A 24,494-nucleotide genomic window follows, 5' to 3' on the forward strand; every position below is an offset into this window, starting at 1 on the left:
AGGCAGTTTCAGCACTCTTAAAAAAACTTGAGAGTGCGGATCTATCTTGTGCAAGTAAGCAGCTGTACATCATACTGCTCGGTCAATAAAAAGTAAAGATTTAGTTACCATGACGACTCAGGGTGGAGGTAAGGTATTTGCATCCATTTTTGAAAAAGAAGACAAAATACGTGCACATCAATTCAAGTGTCGCTGAGCATAATGGAACTTACCACAGCTTTCTTTGGGCAATTAGCGAGGTGCACCTTGAACCGGTTGCGAGCCAATCGAGAGATGCATACAGACAATTGACCATTCACACTCAGAATCACACAAAAGGACAATTTGGAGTATTCTATTAATCTGCCAATCATGTTTTTTGGAATGTGGGAGGGAACCTGATTTCTTACTTTCCTTTCATCTTCCTTTCATAACGTTGCTGCTGTGAAATGTAAATTTCTCCACTGCGAGACTAATAAAGGTAAATCCAGTCCAATACCCGGAAAAAAACGCACACAGGCACAGGGAGAACATGTAAAGTCCATACAAGATGGCCGGGATCGAAACCTTGAGATGTGAGATCGACGCGCAAACCTGTTGATCCCTGCCCACAGAAGCACATAACTAAACAACTAAACAAACAAACAAACAAACAAACCAATGAATACATAAATAAATAAATAAATAAATAAATACATTTCATGGGAGTGCGTTCAGATTTTTGCCACTTTTATCACGTTCTGAAGATCTCACTGACAGACACATGCACAGAAATAGGCAAAATGTTAGTTTCAACTTTTCCTCTGCCCCAGTCTGAATCTGAAGGAATAACATGAAAAATCTCGTATGGCGTGCACAGCTTTTTGTTTCCCAGGTGTACCTAATGAACTGACATTTGGTTGCAGTAACTCAACCGCAATCTTTTGAATACGGTGTCTGCGTTGTACATATACTGATGTCAGGCTTTAGAAAAACCATGACAGGGCTCATTCATCTTCTTGTAGGTCCTAAACAGAGATTTATAACCACGCACTGCTGGTTCTGTTTAGCAGGCCGCTTGTAACAAATGAATTAGTCATCTCTTCAATCCAAACAAGGCAGTGTGACTGTGTTTGCACATTGTGGCTAATTAATCAAATCATGCCATCAAATAACAACTGTGCAAAGCTGTCATGTTACCAAATGAGGGAGATTTAGTTCTCCTTTGTTGCCTCAACACAGAAAAAAGTAAACAGCTATTGTTTTATTCAGTCCCCAAGGTGCGAATTGGCTTCAGGGTATTAAATCAACCACAACAGCATCGAAGTCAGGGCCTGCGGGCACTTCTCAAAACAAATAAAACCTCAGAGGAATACCCATTTAAAGCTCCAAATCATAAGTCAGAGAGAGTAACTCATCACACTTTTGAACAAGGAAAGGAGAGGTTGGCAGTCATTAGCAGGGTGAAGAATGCCCAACCTCAACTCAAGAGATTATTTGGTTCTGTCAGTTGTTTGGAACTTGAAAAAAATTAACGTTTAGATATCTTCTTCTTTTCCTTTCGGCTTTTCCCTTCAGGGGTCGCCACAGCGAATTAGTGTCCACCATCTTCAGAGGTTTGATTCACATGTTTGTTTTGGCCAAGCTTTTACGTCAGATGCCCTTCCTGAAACAACCCTCTGTATTTATCCGGGCTTGGGACCGTCACAAGAAGACACTGGCTTGTGTCCCCTTGTGGCTACAGAACAAGCAACGCGATTAAGGTAATAAAGATTAAGATGGTAGATAAAAGGTAATGACAGCATTTGATATAATGTTTCTAATTTGAATGAATGGAAATGTAATTAGTCTATTCCAACCTGAGTATTAAATCCTACTTTTTTCAAAGGAAGTTATGGTTAAAAATAAATACTTTATAATGGCATGTAGAAATAAATTATGGTAATTTATTTCTGGTTTTTTTTTGCAATGCTGGTTTTGAATAAAAGGATTTTCAATTTTATATTCAACTGCATGTCGTCTTTTATGATTGGAATATCGAGAACGCAGAGACATAATTTCTGCTTACATGCACAATGACTGAGTCTGTGCCTTGTATCACAAAGGAATGCAATTCGTTTTCAGTTTATAGAAATGCATGATGGGCATCGACCAATTATAAGGGGGTCTGATCATAGGCATTTTGAGGACGAAAAAAGGAACATGTTTTTGTTTGGGTTTATAATAAATGATGCCAACTCCAAGGAAGACATTTTGGAAAACGTTATTTCTTTTCTAAAACCAAAGAAAGGATAGTTCTTGATGTTTTAAGTTTAATTCAACCGTTTAATATAAGGAAATGACCCAGGACGATCCCTAAGGTTTCTGTTTTTTTGAATTTTTGAAACACAGTTGTGTGTTGTCTTAAGTAATATGCTTAAAGAGAACACAGTTGAGGTTTGTGTGTTGTGTATATCAAAATCAGAATGGCTTTAATAGTCCCACAATGGGGAAATTTGCAATACCTGTGTATATAATTACATAACAATTATAAATATAATTATTCTCTCTCGCTCCCGATATACTGATGCATTTGTTCATTTAGTCATGTATGAATTAATTTCTATATTTATTTATGTATTTGTAATGACAATATTTTTCCTTTTATTGAAAATGAGCGTCAGCTTCAAATCTGCATCAAATAATCTGTTATCAGATTTATTTGACTAATAATAATCAACATCAGTCAATGTCTAACACATTATGTATATTAACAATGATCATTACACAGAGCACAGCATCTGCTTGTCCATGCCAGACTTTTTAAAAATAAGATAAGAATATGATTATGAGTCTCAAAATAGAGAAAATTGCAGTACGTTTCTCGTAAAGATGGACATTATAAGTCCCTAAAAAACAAGAACCGACAATCACATAACACTTAAGGACATTTGACAGTCTTGAGAGAAAACGCACCCAAGCACGGAGAATAATAATCAAACTCCTCCCAAAACCGAACCCAAAACCTGTCATTCAGACTTGCCCACCCCTTAAAATTAACACGCGTGTTAATATTAGCTCCGACTGTGGTGGGGGAATCGACCGTTCATGCAGTCTCACTTTTCCCATAAAAATGTTCCATTAAGGACACGTTTGTTCCATCCCACATTTTAATCTGAAATGGCTCATAATGGGCAAAAGGGGGATGGGGCAGCATCCCGAAACTCTCAGCATGCATCTCTACAAACAGCTGACCATCCGTAAACCAAAACACACGTTACGACACAGTCACTCAAGAAGTGGTGAAAAATGAAAAGTTGTATCGCGACTCTGATGTGACCTCACGCACGCATAAGATATAAAACGATTCATTCTTACGTCCTCATCGTCCCGCGTGCATTTCCGGCGATATTGGACATGAAGCCTTGCATCCAGCGGGGGCTGTGGGGTCTTGCTCTCCTCATCCACCACCTGAGTTCCGAGCAGGCGGCTGGCCTCGGGTGGCTGCGGGAAAGAATTGGCAGTGTTGATCTTGCCGGAGAATCGCTGGTACAACGAAGCCATCGCGGGAGGTGTCGGGGGCGCAGACACTTGGTTCTTGAGTTCGGATCTGTCAGCGTGAAAAGCGCGTGATCCTGCAGCCACGCGACGCTGTCGCTGGATGTGCGTAATATTGCCACGACTTTTCTCTTCAGCTTTGTCCGAGGAGCTGCGCGTCCCCTTCTGTATGCACACCACGTTGGTTATCTCCCCTCCTTTCTCGGCTGGTGGGCAATAAGAGACGAGGGCGCCTACTTTGCTGTCACATCAACGATTTCTACGTTGAACAATGCGCTCTCGTAATCATGACGATGTCGTCCTCGTGCATGGAACCAGTGAAGGAGGGACAGGGGGGTTGTGTGCTGCGTCGCATGCGAAGTGGTCTGCAATGTAGCAGCGGCCGCGCAGTTTCTCTTTAAAAACAGATGTTCGCCTCAAATCATTTTCTTTTCATAAATCGGCCAATGTATTTTGTGAAATGGGCGTGCGTCGTCTCGGAGGTGGAATTGTAGCCCCACTATTAGATATTACGGTCCCAGAGCGGAGCTGGAGTGCCTCTCAGTGGCACTCCGATTAAGGACACGCTGGAATGTCACTCAAATGTGAGTAAAACTACCGTATTTTCCGGTGCATAAGGCGCACCCAAAAGCCTTGATTTTCTTCAAAAGATGACCCTGCGACTTATTCGCAGGTGTGCCTTATATGTGAACTAATATTGAGCGACAACAGGTCTTGCAACTACCGTCATCAGCTACCGACTCCATTTCCCTCTCTAGAAGTAGTGTGGAACACCCATCTCTACTAAAGCACCCTATAATGTGGTGTGCTTTATAATAGGAAAATCTTTTATCTATTTAAATATTATATTTGGAAAACATTTTTCATTCATTAAAGGTGTGCCTTATAGTCCGGTGTGCCGTATATGTGGAAAATGTTGAAAATACACCATTCATTGTAGGTGCGTCTAATACTCTGGTGTGCTTTATACACCAGATAATATGGTAAAAATTTTCAATGACAGCAGTAATTGGCAATGTGCTTCTTGTGCTTACACTGAATCATATTGAAACGTGTTTAACGGTTTCCAATTCAATATAGTCAACTTAGTTATTGGCAGAAATACCCATTCGGGCCCCTCCATCCCTTGCTCCTTGTTGTTTTGTAAACAGCATCTCCCTCATCATCACAAACATAAAATTGTGAACGGTTAACGCATTTATCTGTATATAATGTGCACTGGACTATAAGGCAAACCATCAATGAATGACATGTTTGAACAAGTTTTATATATTTATATTTATATATACAGTAATATATAAGGTACACCACATTATAAGGCGCTATAGTTGAGCAAGGTGTCAAAGTTAAGGCCTGGGGGTGAAATCTGGCCCTGCACATTATTATAGTCGGCCCGGGTAAGCAAATCAAACTTGTGAAATTAGACGATGCTTGCTAAAGTCCGAACCCAAATTTCAAATTATCGTATGCAAACCACAATACCAGTCATTATTTTTTACTTTATTTACATTATTTTTTTTAGTACTTTTAAGTACTTATTCGTTAATTTGTTGTTGACTCAACATTTAATATGTGGAGGGGATTTCATATATCCCAGCATGCACAAAGCACGACTTCTTCTACAGTGGGAAATGTAGTTGGTGGCTGCTGACAGTAGTTTTGACACCTGTTGTGGCTGAATATTACTTCACATGTAAGGCGCACCGGCATATAAGGCAAAGGGTCATCTTTTGAAGAAAATCTTGGCTTTTGGGTGCGCCTTATACGCTGGAAAATATTGTACTGGGAATAAGGTTCACAGCCTAAATTTGCACCATTTCGACTTGAACAATTCTAAAGGCAAAGACATTATAAAAGGCATTTTAAAAAGACTGACAAGGTACTATCAGCCCAACGGGATATCAAACCTTTCATGCACCTTGTAACCTGATAACTCTGCATTGTAGCAACCACTGTTCCTCAAACATCACAGACTCACATGTTGTGCCAAATCTGGCAACTTTTGATTCCACCCTCACAAATCTGTTGCTTAATTTAACCAAAGATAGCATTCATCCTTTTCTTGAAGTACGGAAAAGCATGTTTTCTTTATAGTTGGAGTAGTTAATCTTCATTTGCCAAAGATATGGATCTTATGGGTATCGATTTCAATTTCTCCTTGTTCTTCCCTTCTCCACTGTACCAAGATCTTCATTCAGAAGATTGATAAAAAGTGTGAGAAATGCATTGTCGGCACTCACTGGATCACGTTGATGGAGTTGATCGCCTCCTCCCTGAACATCTGCACTTCCCATCTCGCGTCTGACGGCTGAGGGCATTTGGAGTCAACGAGTGAACATATCTCACACACTCCATTGCAGATGATTTTACGGCTCACAGAACAGCTCAGATCCCTATAAGGATTATGACTTCAAATCTGTTGTTGTACCAAGCACATGTTCAGGCTACCCCGATGTATTTGGGGAAAATAGGTCATATTCACGGAACGCCAATTTCAAAGCTGGGAACGTACTATAATGTGTATCGGGATCATGTTGAATCCCGCTGTTTAAAATTTACCCACCTAGTGCGATAAGCCTGTTTTTTAAATTTACAAAGTGTAGTCCGGGTGATTGCCTGCATCAGTAGAAATGAAAAGCACTTTTTTTGTTTGGTGTACTGTCGCATTAAAACAAATTAAAATGGAATTGATTTGATGTACATGTTGAGGTGAATTGAGAGGGTCTTTGTCCTTGGGTGCATTCGTTGGGCAAAGACAAGGCGGCCTTGTCAAGGAGAAAGTCAAAGTCGTAAAAAAATTGTAGCTGAAGTCAAACAAGCATTGGAAATGAGAGGAAACTGGTGTTCTTTGCTGCAGCTTCATCACAAGAAGCCATAAGATAAGAAAACCAGTATTTGTCATCTTTCTAGAGCGGTCCAATTATAAATCAGAACAGCTTAGTGTAGTGGTCCTCAGTTTACGACTGCCCTGACAAACGGCGCATCATCAATTAGCTTTCCGCAAAAGTATATTTTAGACAAACGGGTCGTATAATTTTGACTTTGCTACTGTGCCAGTGTAGCATCGTAAAGTTGGCAAGCCAAGTACCTCAACTCAGTCAAAGAGCCTATGTAATTCATAGCTGGACTTGCATCGCCCGGTTCATCCGTCACAAGTAACACTGATTGAAAAAGTTTCAACATTTTTTCCAAAGGAGGACATTCCATTTTTCCTTGAGTAATGGATTCCAGCAGATGAATTTAGGAGATGGGATTATTCTCCCACAAATGGTTCATTCGGGTCCCTGTCATCATTTGTTTCCATACTTCATAAATGCTTTGTTGGATCGGCACGCCCTCGGGAAATATTGTAGATTCGGTCCTCCTGATATCCATCGAAGCTCCCCAGAAAGAGGAAGCCGTTCAACTTGTACAGTCGCTATTATCAACGGCCTCACTGCTTTAACAACTCTCACCGGACCCCCTATTCGAGCCGTCGACCAGAAAAATAATGAACTGTAGGACCTTGGTTTACAGTCTGACTTTTTTTTCCTTCCCCTTTAACAAAGTCAAAGACTTCGGGATTCATTTTCCTGACCTGTGCAAATCTGGTGTGAGACATGTCATAACGGCGCAAAACGGGGTTAAGATAATGTCACGTTTCGGTTTGCGGCCAACGGGTGGCACTGATGGGCCCCGCCTGCAGCTGCATAGTTGTTGGTCATTTTAATCAGTGGCAGTTAAAACGACTCCCGGCATGACCATTCGGGGTCAGGTCATTCACCCAGTCAGGTTTGTTTTGTCTCATCATGGTTTTGTTCGCTACTTTGGGCCTTTTTGTTCTGATTACTTTATTCTTTGAGATTTTCTTCCTGCTGACTTTATTTAATACAATTTGTCAATAATACCCTTCTCCTCCCCCTGCCTGCTTTTTTGGGGTACACCACCACCACCACCTTGCAAATCGTGATGTTTAAGGAACGGGTACGTCGACACATACAAACGGGCCTTATGTGCCGTTGTGGGTGTGAAGAGAGCCAATTGTATTTAAGGCCAATCAAAGTGGGTCCTTCAACTCTCATTATGTTAAGGGGCCAATTTTACCCGTTTCCATTTTTGTGTTGACTAAAGCACTGGATATCCTTTTCTTTTCCTTTCTTCAAAACAGTTCTAAAATATCCCAATGGGACAGAAAATATGTTGTCTCTCTATTCAAGTATGTTTATAAAATCTCAGAAACAGTTGTTGTTGATGTCACCTATTTTTTGACTGATTTGTGAGGATTTTTACATACGGGTAAAAATGACCCACAACATAATCACTGTGATTTTTGTTCAACATAATATGAGGGTGAAATATGATACCCTCACATTATTTGTGGAGATATCGATGAAAAGGTTTCTTCAGCCGTCATCTGTACTTCTTTGAAGGTGTCAGACGTTTCGCTTCTTATCCAAGAAACTTTGTCAGCAAACTAAAGTCTTACTGGTAGTTTAGGCCCTATATATATATATATATATATATATATATATATATATATATATATATATATATATATATATATATCGGACGTTTCGCTTCTTATCCAAGGTAAACTTCGTACTGTCCAGACATGGCGGTGCCGGACTCTGCCTGGACAGTAGGCATTTATATATAAGGCCTAAACTACCAATAAGACTTTAGTGTTTAAAACTTTGCTGACGAAGTTTACCTTGGATAAGAAGCGAAACGTCCGACACCTTCAAAGAAGTACAGATGACGGCTGAAGAAACATTTTCATTGATGGACCACTCCTATACGACTGAGAGCTTACACAGACGTATTTGTGTACATATTTATGTTGAGAAAAAGATCAGGGCATTGTCTCTGCTTTTTGCCGGCGTGGCAACTGCCAATGTAGGCAGGTTTCCTCACAGACTACTAAATGAGATGCTGGCAACTGAACTACGTACGTTGCCCTCGTCACCATGCCCCAGCAATGAGACTTGTGTCTGTGACAATAGAGCCCACAGTTTGAGCTATATTACAAAACTAAAACAATTCAGATAAATTGTACAATAAGTTTATGCTTTAAATCAAATTATTTCAAGCGCAGACAAACGAAATATCAAAAACCCACTCGCGGAATTTTATTATATAAAGTAAAAATTTCTCTGACACGCTGCGGCAACCTGATTTACTTTCATTTTGGCACGGCCGCACCCGAGTGGCGAGAAGATTTTGTTTACCAAAGATGCACAGATGTTGTTGTACACTAGAAGCACCAGGGGGAAATCACTTCCCTCGACGATGGATGACACAGAATAACGGCAAAAAGTTCTGTTGGAAAAAGTTTAAGCAGCCAGCAAGTAAACTTTGTCTTTCTAGCCAATTTCTTTCAAATAATGCATCGTTACTGCGCAGGTAGGAAAAATCCGGTCAGAATTAAATGCAAACATTAACATCAATGGTGTGTATATAACAAGCACAAAAGCGTGTTTGTTTGCAAACGTTTTAAGGTGTCCTCATCACCTTGCTTTTACACACATCAAGTGACACAAATTAATTGGGTGGAAGGGGAGAAAAAAAATCAATCAAACGTATGAAGAAGGTGCAGTCAAATCTCATTTCCTCCTAACATCACCCGGCTCGGTAAGAAAATGGATTGAATTTAGTTATGGCTGTAATTACATATTCAACCATTTGCTGTGTGACATTGGTTGAGCACTAATGATCTCTTTGGATGGGATGCTAAGTCAACCGCAGCAACATGGTTCCTTATTGATGGCTTATCACCCTGCTGCCTCACTTTGTCTGTGTGTGTGTGTGTGTGTGTGTGTGTGTGTGTGTGTGTGTGTGTGTGTGTGTGTGTGTGTGTGTGTGTGTGTGTGTGTGTGTGTGTGTGTGTGTGTGTGTTAGTGCTTGCGTACGCTTGTGAATTAATTCGCTGTTGCCTGGACTTCTAAATCATCTTTGAGCTGTCATCGAGCCAACTGAGGGTAGTTTACTCCCTTTCTCTGATGAAGATAATCATGAATTGCACGGCTGACAGGACAGCGAGTAGAAAGTTAACTTCATGATGAGTGATTTTCCTCCGAGGTTCCATGAGCCACAGGTAGAGGTGACAAGATTAATCGATAAACAAGCGAACACATAGCGAATGTTTTTCGGTCAAGGTTATTTACTGGTTGCAAAGATGTTTGCGAACAGTTTGAAATGTTTGCACGCATTCTGCCTTGTCAGAAAGATATGTTCAAAATTTGACGGAAAAAAAAGTTGGTTTGCATGACATAGTGGCCCAAATGTAGAACTACAGTATTGCTATCTTTGCTTCACAAGTCAATGTGTGACCTGCTGCATTTTGTAACGCTAGTTTGAAAGAAAATTGAAATAAACAAAATCATTTTAAGTCATTTACTGTCATTCATAAATTTATTCGGGAATTGGAAATATAACTTGGAGCGCCATTCCGGAATTTGTTCGCATTTAGGTTTTTCTTGCTGAGGTGCCGATAAAGAGCTGGTCAGACCTCTGGCAATGTTATTTCCTTCCACAAGGGGCATCATTTGCCTTTTGTACAGCCGCCGCCACTTTCAATGCAGATAACTCTATAACCAAGTAAGCTCGAAATAAACTTTTTTTTTCTGATGAAAGAAGAGCGTCTAAGGTTTCTTACGCTGGATTGAAAATTTTATGTAGTCCTAAAACTCGATATTCTGTGGATCCTGGTTTAGTCGAATAATTTTTCCACTTTCAAAAATAAACTGCCAGGGGCTGCAAGAACAAGTTTAAAAAATGGCAAACTTAATGTATTTATAATTAAAATAAAAACATGAGATGTGCAATGCCAAACCCCAAAACAGAGTATGCAATGTCAATAATACAACTGGTAACTTCACACAATTGAAAATTTTTGCTGTTTTTTTTCCTAATGAAGTCATAAACTGGAGTCTAGAGGACTAGCGGGCGACATTAAGGCAAAAGTGTCTTTGCAGCAAATGAGACGCAAGCTCCAAGTCATTTGTTGGATGTGCTAGAAAGGCAACATAAAACATAATAAACATAAAAATATTGGTCCGCAAGACATAATTGGTGGCCACCACTCCCTTCCTGCCTGTTTGTTTGCTATCATGCACAGCCAGCAGACATCCATCCTCTCTAACCCCCACTCCCACCACTTCCCCCCATCCCAAAATCCATGCAGTGCATTGTAAAGTAGGCCTTACCCATCTGGAGCTGATGCTGGTGACTATTTTCGGCTGGGTGGCGATGAACATGGACATGGTCTGTAACACTTGAGCGTTGAGAACTTGTGTCTGACACACTCAGTTTCACTTCCTCACACCTCCGGTGAGGAGGATGGGAGAGTGGGGGGGGGGGTGACCTGGAGGACCCAAGGGGCAGGCGCCTCCCTCTTTCTTCACTGGGTAAATCTATCACAGCGAGAGTGCTAACAGACCTCCGCAAGAGCACGAGGGGGCATTTCAGAGAAGATGCAGCAGTGTGGTGCCTCTCCTTTTCCTTGTGTTTGATCCCACCCTGCCGTGTACCCTCCGCCCTAGCCTTGCTCACGCTCTCGCATGAAGACATTTCTCAGTTGGACAGTAACTAAATTATAGACTTGCAAGTAGAACACCTGGAGATTTATAGTCCCAATACGGAGCTCCAAACATGAAATAGCAGACACACACATACACATAAAAAGACCAAACCAATTTGTGCACACACCCTAGATTTTATGTACACACGAGGAAATACTTTGTAGGCACAAACTATTTTGTGCGCATGGACTATTTCATCGTGAGCACAAAATACAAAGGGCACAAAAGTACTGCTTCGCGCGAATCAAGTACTATATTTTCCGCAGCATAAGGTACAGATTTTAAAGTGCGCCTTTGACAAATGCTCATTTTCAAAAGTGTTTTTGTACTTTACACTGCAATGTAAAGCACACAGAATAGAAGCCACAATAGAGATTGTGATTTTGATATGCATCCACTCAATGAAGTCATGCTAAAGCGAATACAAGAAAACTTTACATCAAGCCCTCACAACTAGTTATTTGCACGACTGTGCCGAGGGTCCGAGGCGTGTGCTGAGTAAACAGGTCTGTGTAAGCTCTCAGTCGTACAGGAGTGGTCCATCGATGAAAAGGTTTCTTCAGCCGTCATCTGTACTTCTTTGAAGGTGTCGGACGTTTCACTTCTTATCCAAGAGGCTTCGTCAGCTAACTAAAATTTGCTGGTAGTTTTGTGTATATATCACTACTGTCCAGACGTGGCGGTGCCAGACTGCTACGACAGGTCCCTGCTCTCAGATTTGGGAGAGTAGAGGACTGAGAGCGACACTGAGGCTACACTAATTATTTATATTGCCTTGACTGATTACCACTACTGTCCTGCCTGATGATGGGGTCTACGACTGGCCTGATTGCCCATTTGCACTGGTATCACTTCATCAGCATAACTAAGCCTATGTTGCCGAAGAAGTCTGTTGTACGAACGATCCAAATTGGATGTGAGGCCCTGTTTCTCCATCTCTTCTGTTAAGAAAGTTACATTGTATACTCATTTTGTGTAATGCTGTAATACTGAGCTGATCTGGCAACCCAGCCACTACGCGGCATCACGTGACTTGACAGCGATAAAAGCCAGTTTATGTATATGTTTTTGACTTCTCGTACAACGATGAGCGCAGCAGTTGCGGTCTGTGTTCCGGCAAATAAATATCCTACTTGTATGATCTAAACAAGAGGACCATCTCGACTCTATGTTCTCCCAAATGCATCGTGAAAGCGCTGAAGATCTCAACATCTTCCATGTACAAATTAGTCACTATGGGTGAAACTGGTGAGCCCATAGCACAACCGTGAATTTGTTTGTAAATATTTTCTCTAAATTGAAAATATGCAGTATTAAGGCAAATTTCCAATAGTTGGCAGATGTGGTCCGGTTTAAGTTTTGTCCTTTCATGCAGAGAAGAGTCCGCCAGCAGTCTCGTCCTCACCACTGAAACTGCTGCCAGGGTTGGGACAGATGTCAAGAGAGAAGTCACGTCATAAGTCAAAGTTAAAGTCAAAGTCAGCTTTATTGTCAAATATGCTAATATGCATGACATACAGCACAGATGAAATTACTGTCTGTAGTATATGCCACACTGCCACATGACGTCGCAGACAGTGTCGTAAAACAGGGTTGTTGACGGCAACAAGTTAAGATGATGTTAGTTGAAATAAATACCTTGCACAGACAAGTCGTCTCCTCTCGTTCCTCCGACATAACATTGGCGACGAAGATGGACTTCCACGCAGCACCCCTCCCCTCGTTCCTCGCGCTCCCTGGTGAGCCACCAGTCCCGTGGTCCCGTTGGTATGACTCGTTTACGACATATCTGACGGCGACCGGACTAAACGAGGCAAGCGACGGCTATGCTAATACACAGCTTAGGTAGTGAGGGGCAGCGCATTTTTCGCTCTCTTGGACCCGCGCAGACATACGGGGAATGTGTCACTTTATTGGCCCGACATTTCGCCCCACCTCAGAGCGTGATTGTACGCCGGATTGCCTTTCATCAAAGACGGCAACGCACGGGAGAGCCAGTGCACCACTATGTGGCCGATTTGAGGTGTTTAGGGGCCCTCTGTAAATTCGGCCGCTTGGAGGAGGAAATGACTAGGGATCAACTAGCGGAGCACACAATTGATCCCAAGCTACGGGAGAAACTACTATTGTCGCCTGATGACCTCCCACTATCCAAGGCTGTGGAGATGGTGTTCCAATTGGAGAACGCAGCACAACTAACGGCTTGGCTTGTGAACCCACCCACACCTTCAAACTCTCCCGCATTGGCACAGATTGTTACTCCAACCTTGCCACTCCCAGAATCCACCTCCACCTATGACTCCACCTCTACATACGACGGTGCCGAGATAAATGTGGCCAGACGTCAAGGGGCCAACACGCGCACGCCTTGTGCCAACGTGGGTCTGCCTCGCACACCACACGCGCGCCCGCTTGCAAGGCCACCGGACAACGATGCCAACGCTGTGGTAAGATGAACCACTTCTCCAGGATGTGCCGCTCCGCCCCTACGTCGACAAACATATCATCCCGCTCCCCGGGCCGGTCGAGCCGGACCACCATCCACTCCCTGGGCTCCTGCGCCAAGCCATTTAAGTGGTGCACAGTAAAGCTGGACGGAGTTAGCTTGCCACTCCTGCTTGATACTGCAGCCTCCAAGTCGCTGTTAAACGTGTCTCCCGTGCGGCGCCTATTTCCTCGGCTCCCGATCAAGGCCAACGCCGAAGACTTGTTTGGCTACGGCCACACCAAGATTGGTATAGTGGGCACTGCCACCTTCACGGTGCGCTATGGCTCAAGGACTCTCCCTGCTTTCTCTTTCCAAGTGTCCCGTCACGGCACCAACCTCTTGGGCTTCGACTTGTTTTGCGCACTAGGGTTTTCCATCACTGATAATGTGGGCGCCACGATTCTGACAGTAACTACGTCCTGGCAGCATCGTTGGCCATCGCTCTTTATGGGATAGAGCTGTATAACTGCCTTCGACCATCAACCACTTCTTGACCCTACCGTGCCCCCCGTGATCCAGCCCCTTCGCCGTTTGCCCCTCGCGCTGCGTGATGACATTGCAGCCGAGTTACAGAAACTCCTTGACGCTGAGATCATCGAGCGGATTGACGCATCCCCTTGGATTTCAAACCTGGTGGCGGCGAAAAAAAAGACGGGCGGTTTGCAGCCCTGCGTCGACCTCAGAAGGGTTAACAAGGCAGTGATCTCCGACAAATACCCACTGCCCACAGGAGTTCCATGGATCAACTGTGTTCACAAAGCTGGACCTGCGCCAAGGCTACCTCCAAGTTCCCCTGCACCCAGACAGTCGCAACCTTACAGCCTTTGTAACGCACATGGGGGTTTTCCGTTACACACGGATGCCCTTTGGCCTCAGCTCTGCCCCCAGCTGCTTTCAAAAGATCATGGCCACCATCTTCGCAGGCATCCCAGGTGTGGTCGTGTACCTGGATGACATCGTAGTGCATGGTGCATCGGGTGACCAACATGACGGCCGCCTCGCCAAGGTGATGGATGTGCTGGCTCGCCACAACCTCACCCTAAATGGGGAGAAGTGCATCTTTTCGGCATCGGCTATTGAGTTTGTGGGTTTTCGCCTGATAATACAAAAGCTAATCAGTCAATACACTCAAACGTAGAAGCAATACTGCACCTGCCAGAACCCAAATGCCCGGCAGAATTGTCCTCTTTTCTGGGCATGACAGCCTTCTACTTGCGTTTCCTCCCGAACTACTCTGACACGACCACGCCACTTCGGGCCCTCCTAAAGCAGAACACCCTTTGGTCATGGACACCAGCATGCTCTGCAGCTGTTCGCCGACTCAAGACACAGCTCACCTCCCCGCCAGTAATCGCCCATTTTGACATAGACAGCCCAACATTCGTAACCTGTGACGCATCCAACACTTCGGTTGGGGCTGTGTTGTCCCAGCTCCATCACGGGACAGAGCGCCCGATAGCCTTCACGTCGAGGTCGCTCACTTCAACTGAGCAAAAGTACTCGGTCGGGGAGAGGGAGGCCCTAGCCTGTGTGTGGGCATGTGAGAGGTGACACATGTACCTGTATGGCCGTCACTTTACACTCTGCACTGACCACAAGGCTCTCACAGCCTTGTTGGCACCAACCGGGCAAGGACATAAGGCGCTGCGGTTGTATAAGTGGACTGAGAGATTGCAGGCTTACAATTTCTCCACCCAGTTCACATCAGGAAGAGACAATGTGGTGGCGGATTTACTTTCCCGTGCCACCCCGAGCCCTACACCGGACACTCAACAGGATTCCTTTGAACGCGGGTTGATCCTAATGCTCCACACGCCCCTCAAATCGACTGTGTCACTGCAAGAACTGCAGGCAGCATCCACGGAAGACCCAACACTGACAAAGCTCCGGATTTTCATTCGAGAGGGCTGGCCCACGAAGGTCCCTGAGGAACTTTCACCCTTCCACCGGGTCAAGGGTGAGCTCTCATGTTGGAACGACGTCTGCGTGGCTTGGGGCCTTTGTACTGTGGTTCCCCTCACCTTGAGGCCCCGCATCCTGACCATGGTTCATGAGGGACATCAGGGTATTGTGAGGGTCAAGCAACGCTGTAGGGGCCTAGTCTGGTGGCCATGTATAGACAGAGATGTGGAAACTATGGTCAAGGACTGTTCAGCATGCATCGCGAGCGGCAAGACTGGCCAACCCCCCGCTTGCCCATTGCAGCCCGTTGCATGGCCGACCCGCCCATGGAATCAAATCCAGGTCGACATTTGCGGTGAGCTCCATGCCATGCCTCAACACCAGCGATTCCTCCTGGTAGCATGTGACCTCCACTCGAAGTGGCCTGAGGTCTTGCCGGCCGGGTCAGTCACAACCAAAGTCGTCACAGACTTCATATCTTCTCTTTTCGCACGATGGGGTGTGCCTGACACTATCACAACAGATAATGGGACTCAGTTCATCTCAGCAGACTTCACAGCCTTCACCAAGGCGAGGGGAATAAAGCATGTCAGGACAGCCTTTTATCACCCCCAGGCCAACGTGGGGGGAGAAAGGTTCAACCAAACTCTGAAGAATGGACTCAGAGCACACCTGGCAGACGGCCTTCCATTCTCTTCCGCACTACAGAACACTCTGTTGCACTACAGAGCAACACCTCATGCCACAACGGGCGCCTCCCCAGCTTTCCTAATGCTGGGACGTGAACTGCAGCTTCCCCTCGACCGCCTCCGTCCTCCTGCTAGAGCCACACCCATGTCGGAGTCTTCTTCAGCCAGCAGAGTGGCCAACGAGCAGCAGCGCATGAAGCGACAATTTGACGAGAAGCACCGGGCGAAGCAACCCACACTTACTGTGTCGGACTGGGTCCACATTCGCCGCCCAAACCGCACAAATTGGACTCATTCTGGACAGTACCACTCCAGATTACCGCCCAACTTGGACCGGCCACCTTCCGTCTGGCTGACGGGTCGCGTTTGCATGCCAGCCGCCTAAGGAGAGTGGCATCACCGACCCCTGACGCAGATCCGGACCTCTCAAACAACGACGTTGACCTTCCTGTCACATGGCCGACACCAGTGGAACGCCTTGAAGGGCATGGTGAACCAGCCCTGCCGGTGGGACCAGAGCCTCGGCCAGCTCGCGTCCGCCTTCGCCCGCGGTATTTAGATGACTACATCACAGACTTCTATTGTTCTGACCCCAGCCAGTGCTTAGCCTATTGCGTGGCAGAATAACCCACAAGGCAAAGCGGGGAAACCAGCAGACTACCCGGTTTCCCTAGTTAGAAGAGTTTTTCTGGTTCCTTCAGGGAGGGGGGTAAATGTAGTACAGTGAGACCTCAACTTACGAACGCCTTATAATACGAACTTTTAATCATACGAACGTCAAATTTATGAATATTAAGCCTCATAATAAGAACTATTTTCATCTTATGCACTTCGGTGGAAGTGTGTATACATAAATACATAATCTTCTGCGGAAGAACACGAAAGCACACGACCTTCGGCTCTGGCGGAGTGATCTTCGGCAACCGAACAGCGCTCCAGACGACGCTACTTTGCACACCCCCTCTCATTGAATGCACACGTCCATCGCCTCCTTGCAGCTTTTTGCTTATACTTTTACGATTATGGCACCGAAAAAAAACCACCACAGGCCCGTGTTCAGCCCAAGAAGAAACACAATAAAATCACCGTCGCTGAGAAGAAGGAGATAATTGAAAAACACGAACGACGTGTGCATTTGTGTGATTTAGCGACAGAGCGCGGCTATGCTAAGTCCACCATCGCTACCATCCTTTGCATCAAAGAAGCTATCAAAGGTGCGTCTGTTGCAAAAGGTGTTTCCATGCTCTTAAAGTGACGGTCTCGGGCAATCGAAGAAGTTGAAAAACTTCTGTTAATTTGGATTCCCGAAAAGCAGCTATCCGGCGACAGCGTGAGTAAAGCTATTTTATGCGAGAAAGCACGGCTAATTCACGCCGATATCGCCATGCGCCAACCTGGAAGTTCGGCGCTTATTCAGGATTTTAAAGCCCGTAACGGATGGTTCGAGAACATCTGAGGGCGAGGAGGAGAAGGCAATGTTGGCAAAGTGGAATGATGTGCAGGCTTTTACCGAACAGTTCCATCCAGAAAAGACTGGCTATGACAATCATCAACATGATGAACGATAATGTGATGCCTCAGCCTCGTAACACCTTACAAGTCAGAAAGCAACAGGTGTCAATTAAGAGGTTTTTAATCAACAAAAAGGGTGAGGAGTCTCCAAAGAAGCAAAGAGAAGCCACACCAGAGGTGAAGTTACCAACAGTCCTTCTGTGACTCTCCTTCCCTAAGCCATCAATGACCATCAAAAAGGTAAATACAGCTTTATTTTACAGCACAGTTTATTTCTTTAATTACAGTCCTCATGTAATGTGCCTCTCTTTCCAAACAGCAAGTCCCTTTGACCTTCGACCTCCAACGCCATTCCATCAAGTCATCATTGACCATCACAAATGTAAATAAAGTGACTTTATTGTACAATGCAGTGTATTTATTTAATTACAACACCATAGCACATTTATTATGCATAGGATAAGGTAGGTTGTGTGTAGTTTTAAGGCTTATTTAGTTGAAAAGTATATTTTATGGAAAGCCGGGAACGGATTATTCCCATTTTAATGGTTTCCTATGGGAATTTTTTTTCGAGATACACACTTTTCACCTTACACACTCTGTCTGGGAACCAATTAAGTTCGTAAGTTGAGGTCTCACTGTATATGCCACACTGCCACATGACGTCGCAGGCAGTGTCGTAAAACAGGGTTGTTGACGGCAACAAGTTAAGATGATGTTCGTTGAAATAAATACCTTGCACAGACAAGTCGTCTCCTCTCGTTCCTCCGACATAACACTGTCCTCTCTGACCCAGCATGCAAGGCACTTATAATGACTTTAACAAACATAATAAACATGAAAACGGCAATTTGCCGGGAGAGGGGAGCCGCTGCGTGTTCACGCGCCACCATGTTGGGAAAAAACAAAACAATAAAATAAAAAGACAAATATGACAACACAAAGACACAGAGTCATTCATTCTTCAAGACTTGCTGTACCCTCTTTTTGATGACATGAAGCAGTTCTAGATGAAAGAGGAGAGGATCAAAGCATCCATGTCAGCAGTGGATCAGGGACGTCATGGTGGAATTTGTACGTCTACTACAAGCCAAATGTTGAAAGCAAACACGAAGCTGTAGCATCCATTGACGAAAAGACACTCTCACATCTCCTGTCCCACATAAATCCGCTTCAATTCCAAGCCGCGACAGTTCCACATACGCATCGGCGCTCTGCGCTGACGCTGCTCTCTTCATAACGCGGGCTCCTCAAGCCATGCATCCATCCAACCGCAGACTGTCCAACAACACCGACCTTTCCGCTGAACAAAGTGGGGCTGTGAAGATGCTGCCCATTACAGGCGCTAAAAAAGCACAATGGCCCCATAGCTGTCCAGCGATGACAGTCAAATGGCTCCGACATTCCTCCCATTCAAAAACAGTACTGGCACATTCATGCTGCTGAAAGGCGCAACCGCTCAGCAGTCTCCTCCTTGATGATTGTCGTGGCCAAAAATGCTGAAAAACAACCTGTATCCGTTCCACGTGACGCACAACAACATAAAGTGACAAAAGAAAACACAATAACAAGACAAAAACAACACAAAAGCAAGGCTCATGAGAGCACTTGCTGATGGCTGCCTACTTAGGCGCCATCTTGGCAAATCTTTAATAAGATGCTAATGTTTCCTTAGGTTCCAATTTGAGGTCTTTGATACTCTCTACGAATCCTATGGTGTTCTCTTCGTGATGTTTTGTGTTACCAACCAACGGAGCTAAGATAGTTTTTAAATATTTGGCTACATTGTATGTTGCTATAAACAATTGGTATGAGGGGGAACCCTCCTTTATGTATTTTGGGCAGTCCATAGATACATGGCGTAGCCTCTGCCGGGTATAATCTAAAATACATCTATTAGTTTTCCTTTCTCTAACCTTTGGAGACAGTCTATAATTTCTTTCTTGTATCGATTGGAAGGGTCCCTTTTTAGTTGCTCATAAGTGTTAGAATCACTGATTAACCTATGTATTTTGTCTTCATAATCCAATGTGTTGAGAACCACTGTACACCTACTCTTGAGTAAACAGGTGAAACAATTTGCGAAGCGCGATTCGAGGCGTGGGTCGATTTTGCTGGTGGCCACGCCCAAAGCCTCCTCAGAATGCATGTGGCTCCGCCCGATGCCTTGCGAGACAGGATTTCTACATCATCACCCACTCGAAGATTCTAAATAAGATCATCAACACGCATCAATACGACAATGAGTTGACGGCTGACACTGACACACCCAACTTCTTCAATCGGATTTGGTCTACATTGAACGCACCGTTCACGATAAAAAAGAAGAGAACATCCCCAGTCTGGGATCATTTTGAGCAGATCTCTTCTAAAATGGTACAAATTACAATAACCAGTGCAAAAATATAATGTAAATTACTGTGACAACACTGTGTCATTTTAATGTCTTCTACTTGCCGATACTGTATTTTAAGAGGTGAAGGGTAAACTTTGTTCGAAAGAACTAGGGTACAAACAGAACACCTTTCCCTCAACTTGTTCCTGGTTTGTGTGTCAATGTCGAAAGTAAAACAATTATTCTTTCAAGTAACGCACGCACATTCATTCACATCACAAATCCCTGCCATTTTTTACACAGGAGGATTAGGGCTAGCAAAGTAAAAAATAAATAAAGTTGGCACAATTCTTAGTTTTATCTCAGAAGTCTGACTTTCTTCTCAGAATCCTGACTTTCATCTCAAAATCCTGACTTTAAAGTCTGAATTCTGATATACAAGTGAGAATCCTGCCATCTCTATTTTATTTTCTTCCTTGCCCCCAATCCTCTTTCATATATTTTGACCCCATCAAATCCATGGTAGCATTTTAATCACTCTCTCTGTCATGGCATTTATTTTCCACATGATGACGCAGTGGAACAAATGAGGCCTCACAATTCATCAAAAAGCAAACTACTCAGATGGAAAGCCTCATTGCTTCATGATGCCTCATTTATCCATCACTACTCACAACCGATGTAGCTGTTACAACTCCATGAGAACTGGTCATTAACACAGACATGAAACATAAAAATACCAATGGCATTACAAAACTATGAATGAAAGACACAAGTTGTGAAGGCAATTGATTCAACAACAAGGCAAAAAACCTTGTGGGCTTGTGGCTCCACAAGGGAAGCCTTGGATTGCAAGGAAAAATTAACCACCAAGAGACATTTGAATAGATCCATTGAGAGCCAGCTCGCTTTATCGACACAGGTACGACTTAGACGCCAGGATCAATTTAGTTCTTCAGCAACTGGAAGGATTCAATAGGGATTATGCGAAAATGTGTCTGAAATGTAAAAGAACATATTTGTATTGTATGTAAAGAAGGTGTTAGAATCCCCCTCTCTTCATTGGACCCCGCCAGTTCCCAAATTTGTCGCAACCGATGGCTATGACGAAGGCAAATGACGGATCAAATTTCATGTGGCACATCAATTCATTCATAACTTAAGCCAAATGGGATATGCATGACCGGCTGCATTGACGAGTTCTCATATAATATCGCTTGGCTGCCAGAGGCAGTCACCAAAAGTACCATATTTTCCAATGTATAAGGCACACCAAAAGCCTTGATTTTCTTCAAAAGATGACCCTTATACGCAGGTGCACTTTATACCCAGGTGCGCCTTATATGTGAACTAATATTGAATCACAACAGGTCTCGCAACTATTGTCAACAGCCACAGACTCAATTTCCCTTTGTAGAACAAGTACTGCGTAACTCCAGCATCTAGTGTTGTGCCTTATAATATGGTCTGCTTTATACTGTTTTGAAAACATTTATATATTTATATATTATATTTGGAAAACTTTGGGGTGCACCTTATATTTGGAAAACATTTGAAAATACACCATTTATTTGGTGTGCGCCTTATACTCTAGTGCACCTTATAGACCGGAAAATACGGTACCCCAAAGATACTTCGTGGAAGCAGTACAACGCTGTCACGGCATGGCCAGGCTAATACAAATTTACATGGGTAGAGACGACGTCATGGTGAATGATGTTGATGACCAAGATCTGGAAAGAACTTTTACCCTTGGGGAAAGTGCTGCAAACCAGAGAATTGAGAGCTGATGGGGAGTGGTGATGAAAGAAGGAATCGAACCCTGGATCACTCTTCTCGGAGAACGAAAGGATGAAGGATTCATCAATGGGGATTTTGTTCACAAAGCCCCGTCCCAGTTGTGTTTCATGCCAATCATTGGGTGCACCAACCTTTTGGAAACTGAGAATGACTTCCTGGGTACTGATTAATGCGAAAGGCTATCATTTGGTACATAGTTGTGAACGAATGAATTTGCTGAAATTGCCCTGAATGTCATTGATAGCAAATGGTATGCATCTACGTGTACTGAAGATACTATTCATGGCAATGATTTATCTCGATAATTAGGAAACAGATGAATATAAATGTTTTTTTTCTTCCAAACTCAAGCCAAAACCTTTGATCTTCCAAGTCTGAATCATTGTAATTATCGGTTTGTTTCCTTGCGTTTCACAACAAGCTAGAAGAGCAATCAACTACTGTCATTCTCACAATGACCTCATCCAAATTCTGGAGTTTGTTGAGTGCTAAAATACACGAGATAGGACGGCCAACATCATTTTTGAGTCGTTTTGCCGGGGAGTTTTACTGCCCTCATCAAGTCAATTTTAAGTCTCAAACTACAAAGTAATCACCATTGTTTACTACATCGTGGGGGTCTTATTTAAAGGACAACCAACGTCCTTTTTTTGTTTTTTAACTGACATCATAAAAACGTTTTATCGCATCTAAAATACCCAAAACATGCAGTATGATATTTTTATTCAAATGCTAAACACCAATAAAAATGACTTAAAGTGTTCAAAATCTGCAAAAAATTGAGCTGCGAATTGGGCATTTTCAGAAAGTCCCGCCCCCAGTTCGTGATGTCATGCCAATACGTCTTGCATTGCTGAAGAATCAAAACAATGGCTTCAGATTCGGAGAATATGCTTTCTTGTTACACATCCAGTTATGAATATGATTCAAATAGTTCTGAAGAGGAAAGCATACATGTTTGCAATCGATTAAAGAATGTATTTCGTGCCATTTTGAGCCAACATTGAGGGGAACTGTCTCACCCCAAAAAAGAGGCACAAAATGGCGACCTCCTGTGGCCACCTCCTTTTCCACAGGCTGATAAATTCCTTATATGGAGCGGCTTTTGGGTGCAACAAGACCAAACAAGTACAGCAAAATACATTGACGTGATGGAAGGACTGCTACAATGTGTCTTTTTTTCGGTCAGGGGCATTCCTTTAGTGACGTCACGTATGGACTCGTCACCAACTCAAAAACAAGACTTCCTGAATATTCAGCGCGAGTCTTAAAACGTAAAATATAGCTATATGCGGTGGAATCTTATTAAAATACGCTCAGTAGAAGTCATTTGAAGCCATTTTACAAATTATGGACACAACTTGTCCGTAGATGTCGGTGGTCCTTTAAGTCATTCTTTGCCACCAAAGGGAAAATAAAGTTTGTGTGCCATGGGAGATAAGGTTCCATACAAAGAGTAATTGCTCTGACAGCAACTGAAGAGCGGAATAACATACTAAGAGTTCAAAACGGAACTAGTGCTTGTAGCCACAGCCAGTACAATTAACAAGCTGATTTTGTGCCATGACATTTCCCCGTGGTCCCTTAAACATAACCCACTGATGCGACATTTTTATTCACATTTACCACCCTGACATATAGCAAGTCAATGTAATGAGTACAAAAGGCAACCATTACCATATGTGCTGTTGCAGCCTGAAATTCAAGATTCACAATGAGGCTTGAATTTTGTTCACCACTTATTATATTTACTTTCTGGTGCATTTATATTCTGCTGAGACACGTTATAATGTCCTCCATTTGTCACTTTCTTGATGATTTTGAAGAAGAAAAAAAAAGCTTTTGTCGGGATATAATCATGACAGGAAATTGGTGAATGAACAAATTGTGGAAACAATTTCTTTAAAGCTTTTTGAACAATAGTTGCGTTTCTGTTCAAACTCAAGAACCTTTCACAATCCACTACTCCAGGGGTCGGGAACCTATGGCTCTTTTGATGATTGCATATGGCTCGCCGATAAAACTAAATACATATTGTCGTTTTATTTCGCCGTTCATTTCCCGTTGAGGCTGCAGTTGGCGGAAAGCGCAATTTTGATTGACCTAGAATGGCCGAAAGCGCCATTTTGATTGGATGATAGTGGCTGTCAAGTTGAAACAGGTAAACGCCCCTTTAAATGAGCCCAACTAGTGCACTTCAGCGTGAATGCACCGGAGCATTAGAGGAGAGAAAATGTTCTGATTCTAATTTGCAATGAAACAGTCGAATGTCAGTGACATTTTAACAAGCCCCATGTTAACGTTAGCATCAACATACTTCTGCGAGAAGTAGATTTCAGATAGCAAGTGTGAAAGCTTATGAGCCGTGTGCAGGCTAGCTAGCAGTAACTTCGCCTCTGGACCGGCAAATTGAATTTCATTGCGATCGTTTTCCTGGATTTTTACCAAACACGAGGAACGGAAAACCATCCATGTTAACGGTGAGTACTATCACAGTTATTTTAAATCATACATTCTGATATTTTGTTGAAAAGTGGCCGCGCGTGCGCGTGTGTGTGTGTGCGCGCGCGCACGCGAGCGTTTGTATGTGCGCGCGCGCACGCGAGCGTTTGTATGTGCGCACGCGCGTGCGTGTGGCTCTCGCTGAAAAACATTTCTAAATATTTTACTTTTATGGCTCTCTTAGTCAAAAAGGTTTCCGACCCCTGCACTAC

General features: G+C 43.6%; 1 protein-coding gene across 4 annotated transcripts in view; it reads right to left on the minus strand.

Annotated features, from left to right (window-relative positions):
- Nucleotides 1–24,494, minus strand: part of dpp6b (dipeptidyl peptidase like 6b) — a 131,574-nt gene that overhangs the window by 98,334 nt on the left and 8,746 nt on the right. For 2 of the 4 annotated variants that reach the window (XR_016116487.1, XM_089008772.1), the window contains exon 1: nt 3,316–3,969. The exons of 1 other annotated variant lie outside the window; for it this stretch is intronic. Coding sequence is in view for 2 of the 3 variants with exons in the window: in XM_089008772.1 (XP_088864898.1) it covers nt 3,316–3,501 (186 nt within the window). In the remaining variant the exon portion in view is untranslated. Of the gene's footprint in view, nt 1–3,315; nt 3,970–24,494 lie in introns of those variants that run through there. One more of the 4 variants, XM_089008773.1, reaches the window with a different exon arrangement.

This window comes from Hippocampus bargibanti, linkage group LG11, assembly GCF_051943395.1.
Source record: "Hippocampus bargibanti isolate YZ-2025 linkage group LG11, ASM5194339v1, whole genome shotgun sequence".
Lineage (NCBI taxonomy): Eukaryota > Metazoa > Chordata > Actinopteri > Syngnathiformes > Syngnathidae > Hippocampus > Hippocampus bargibanti.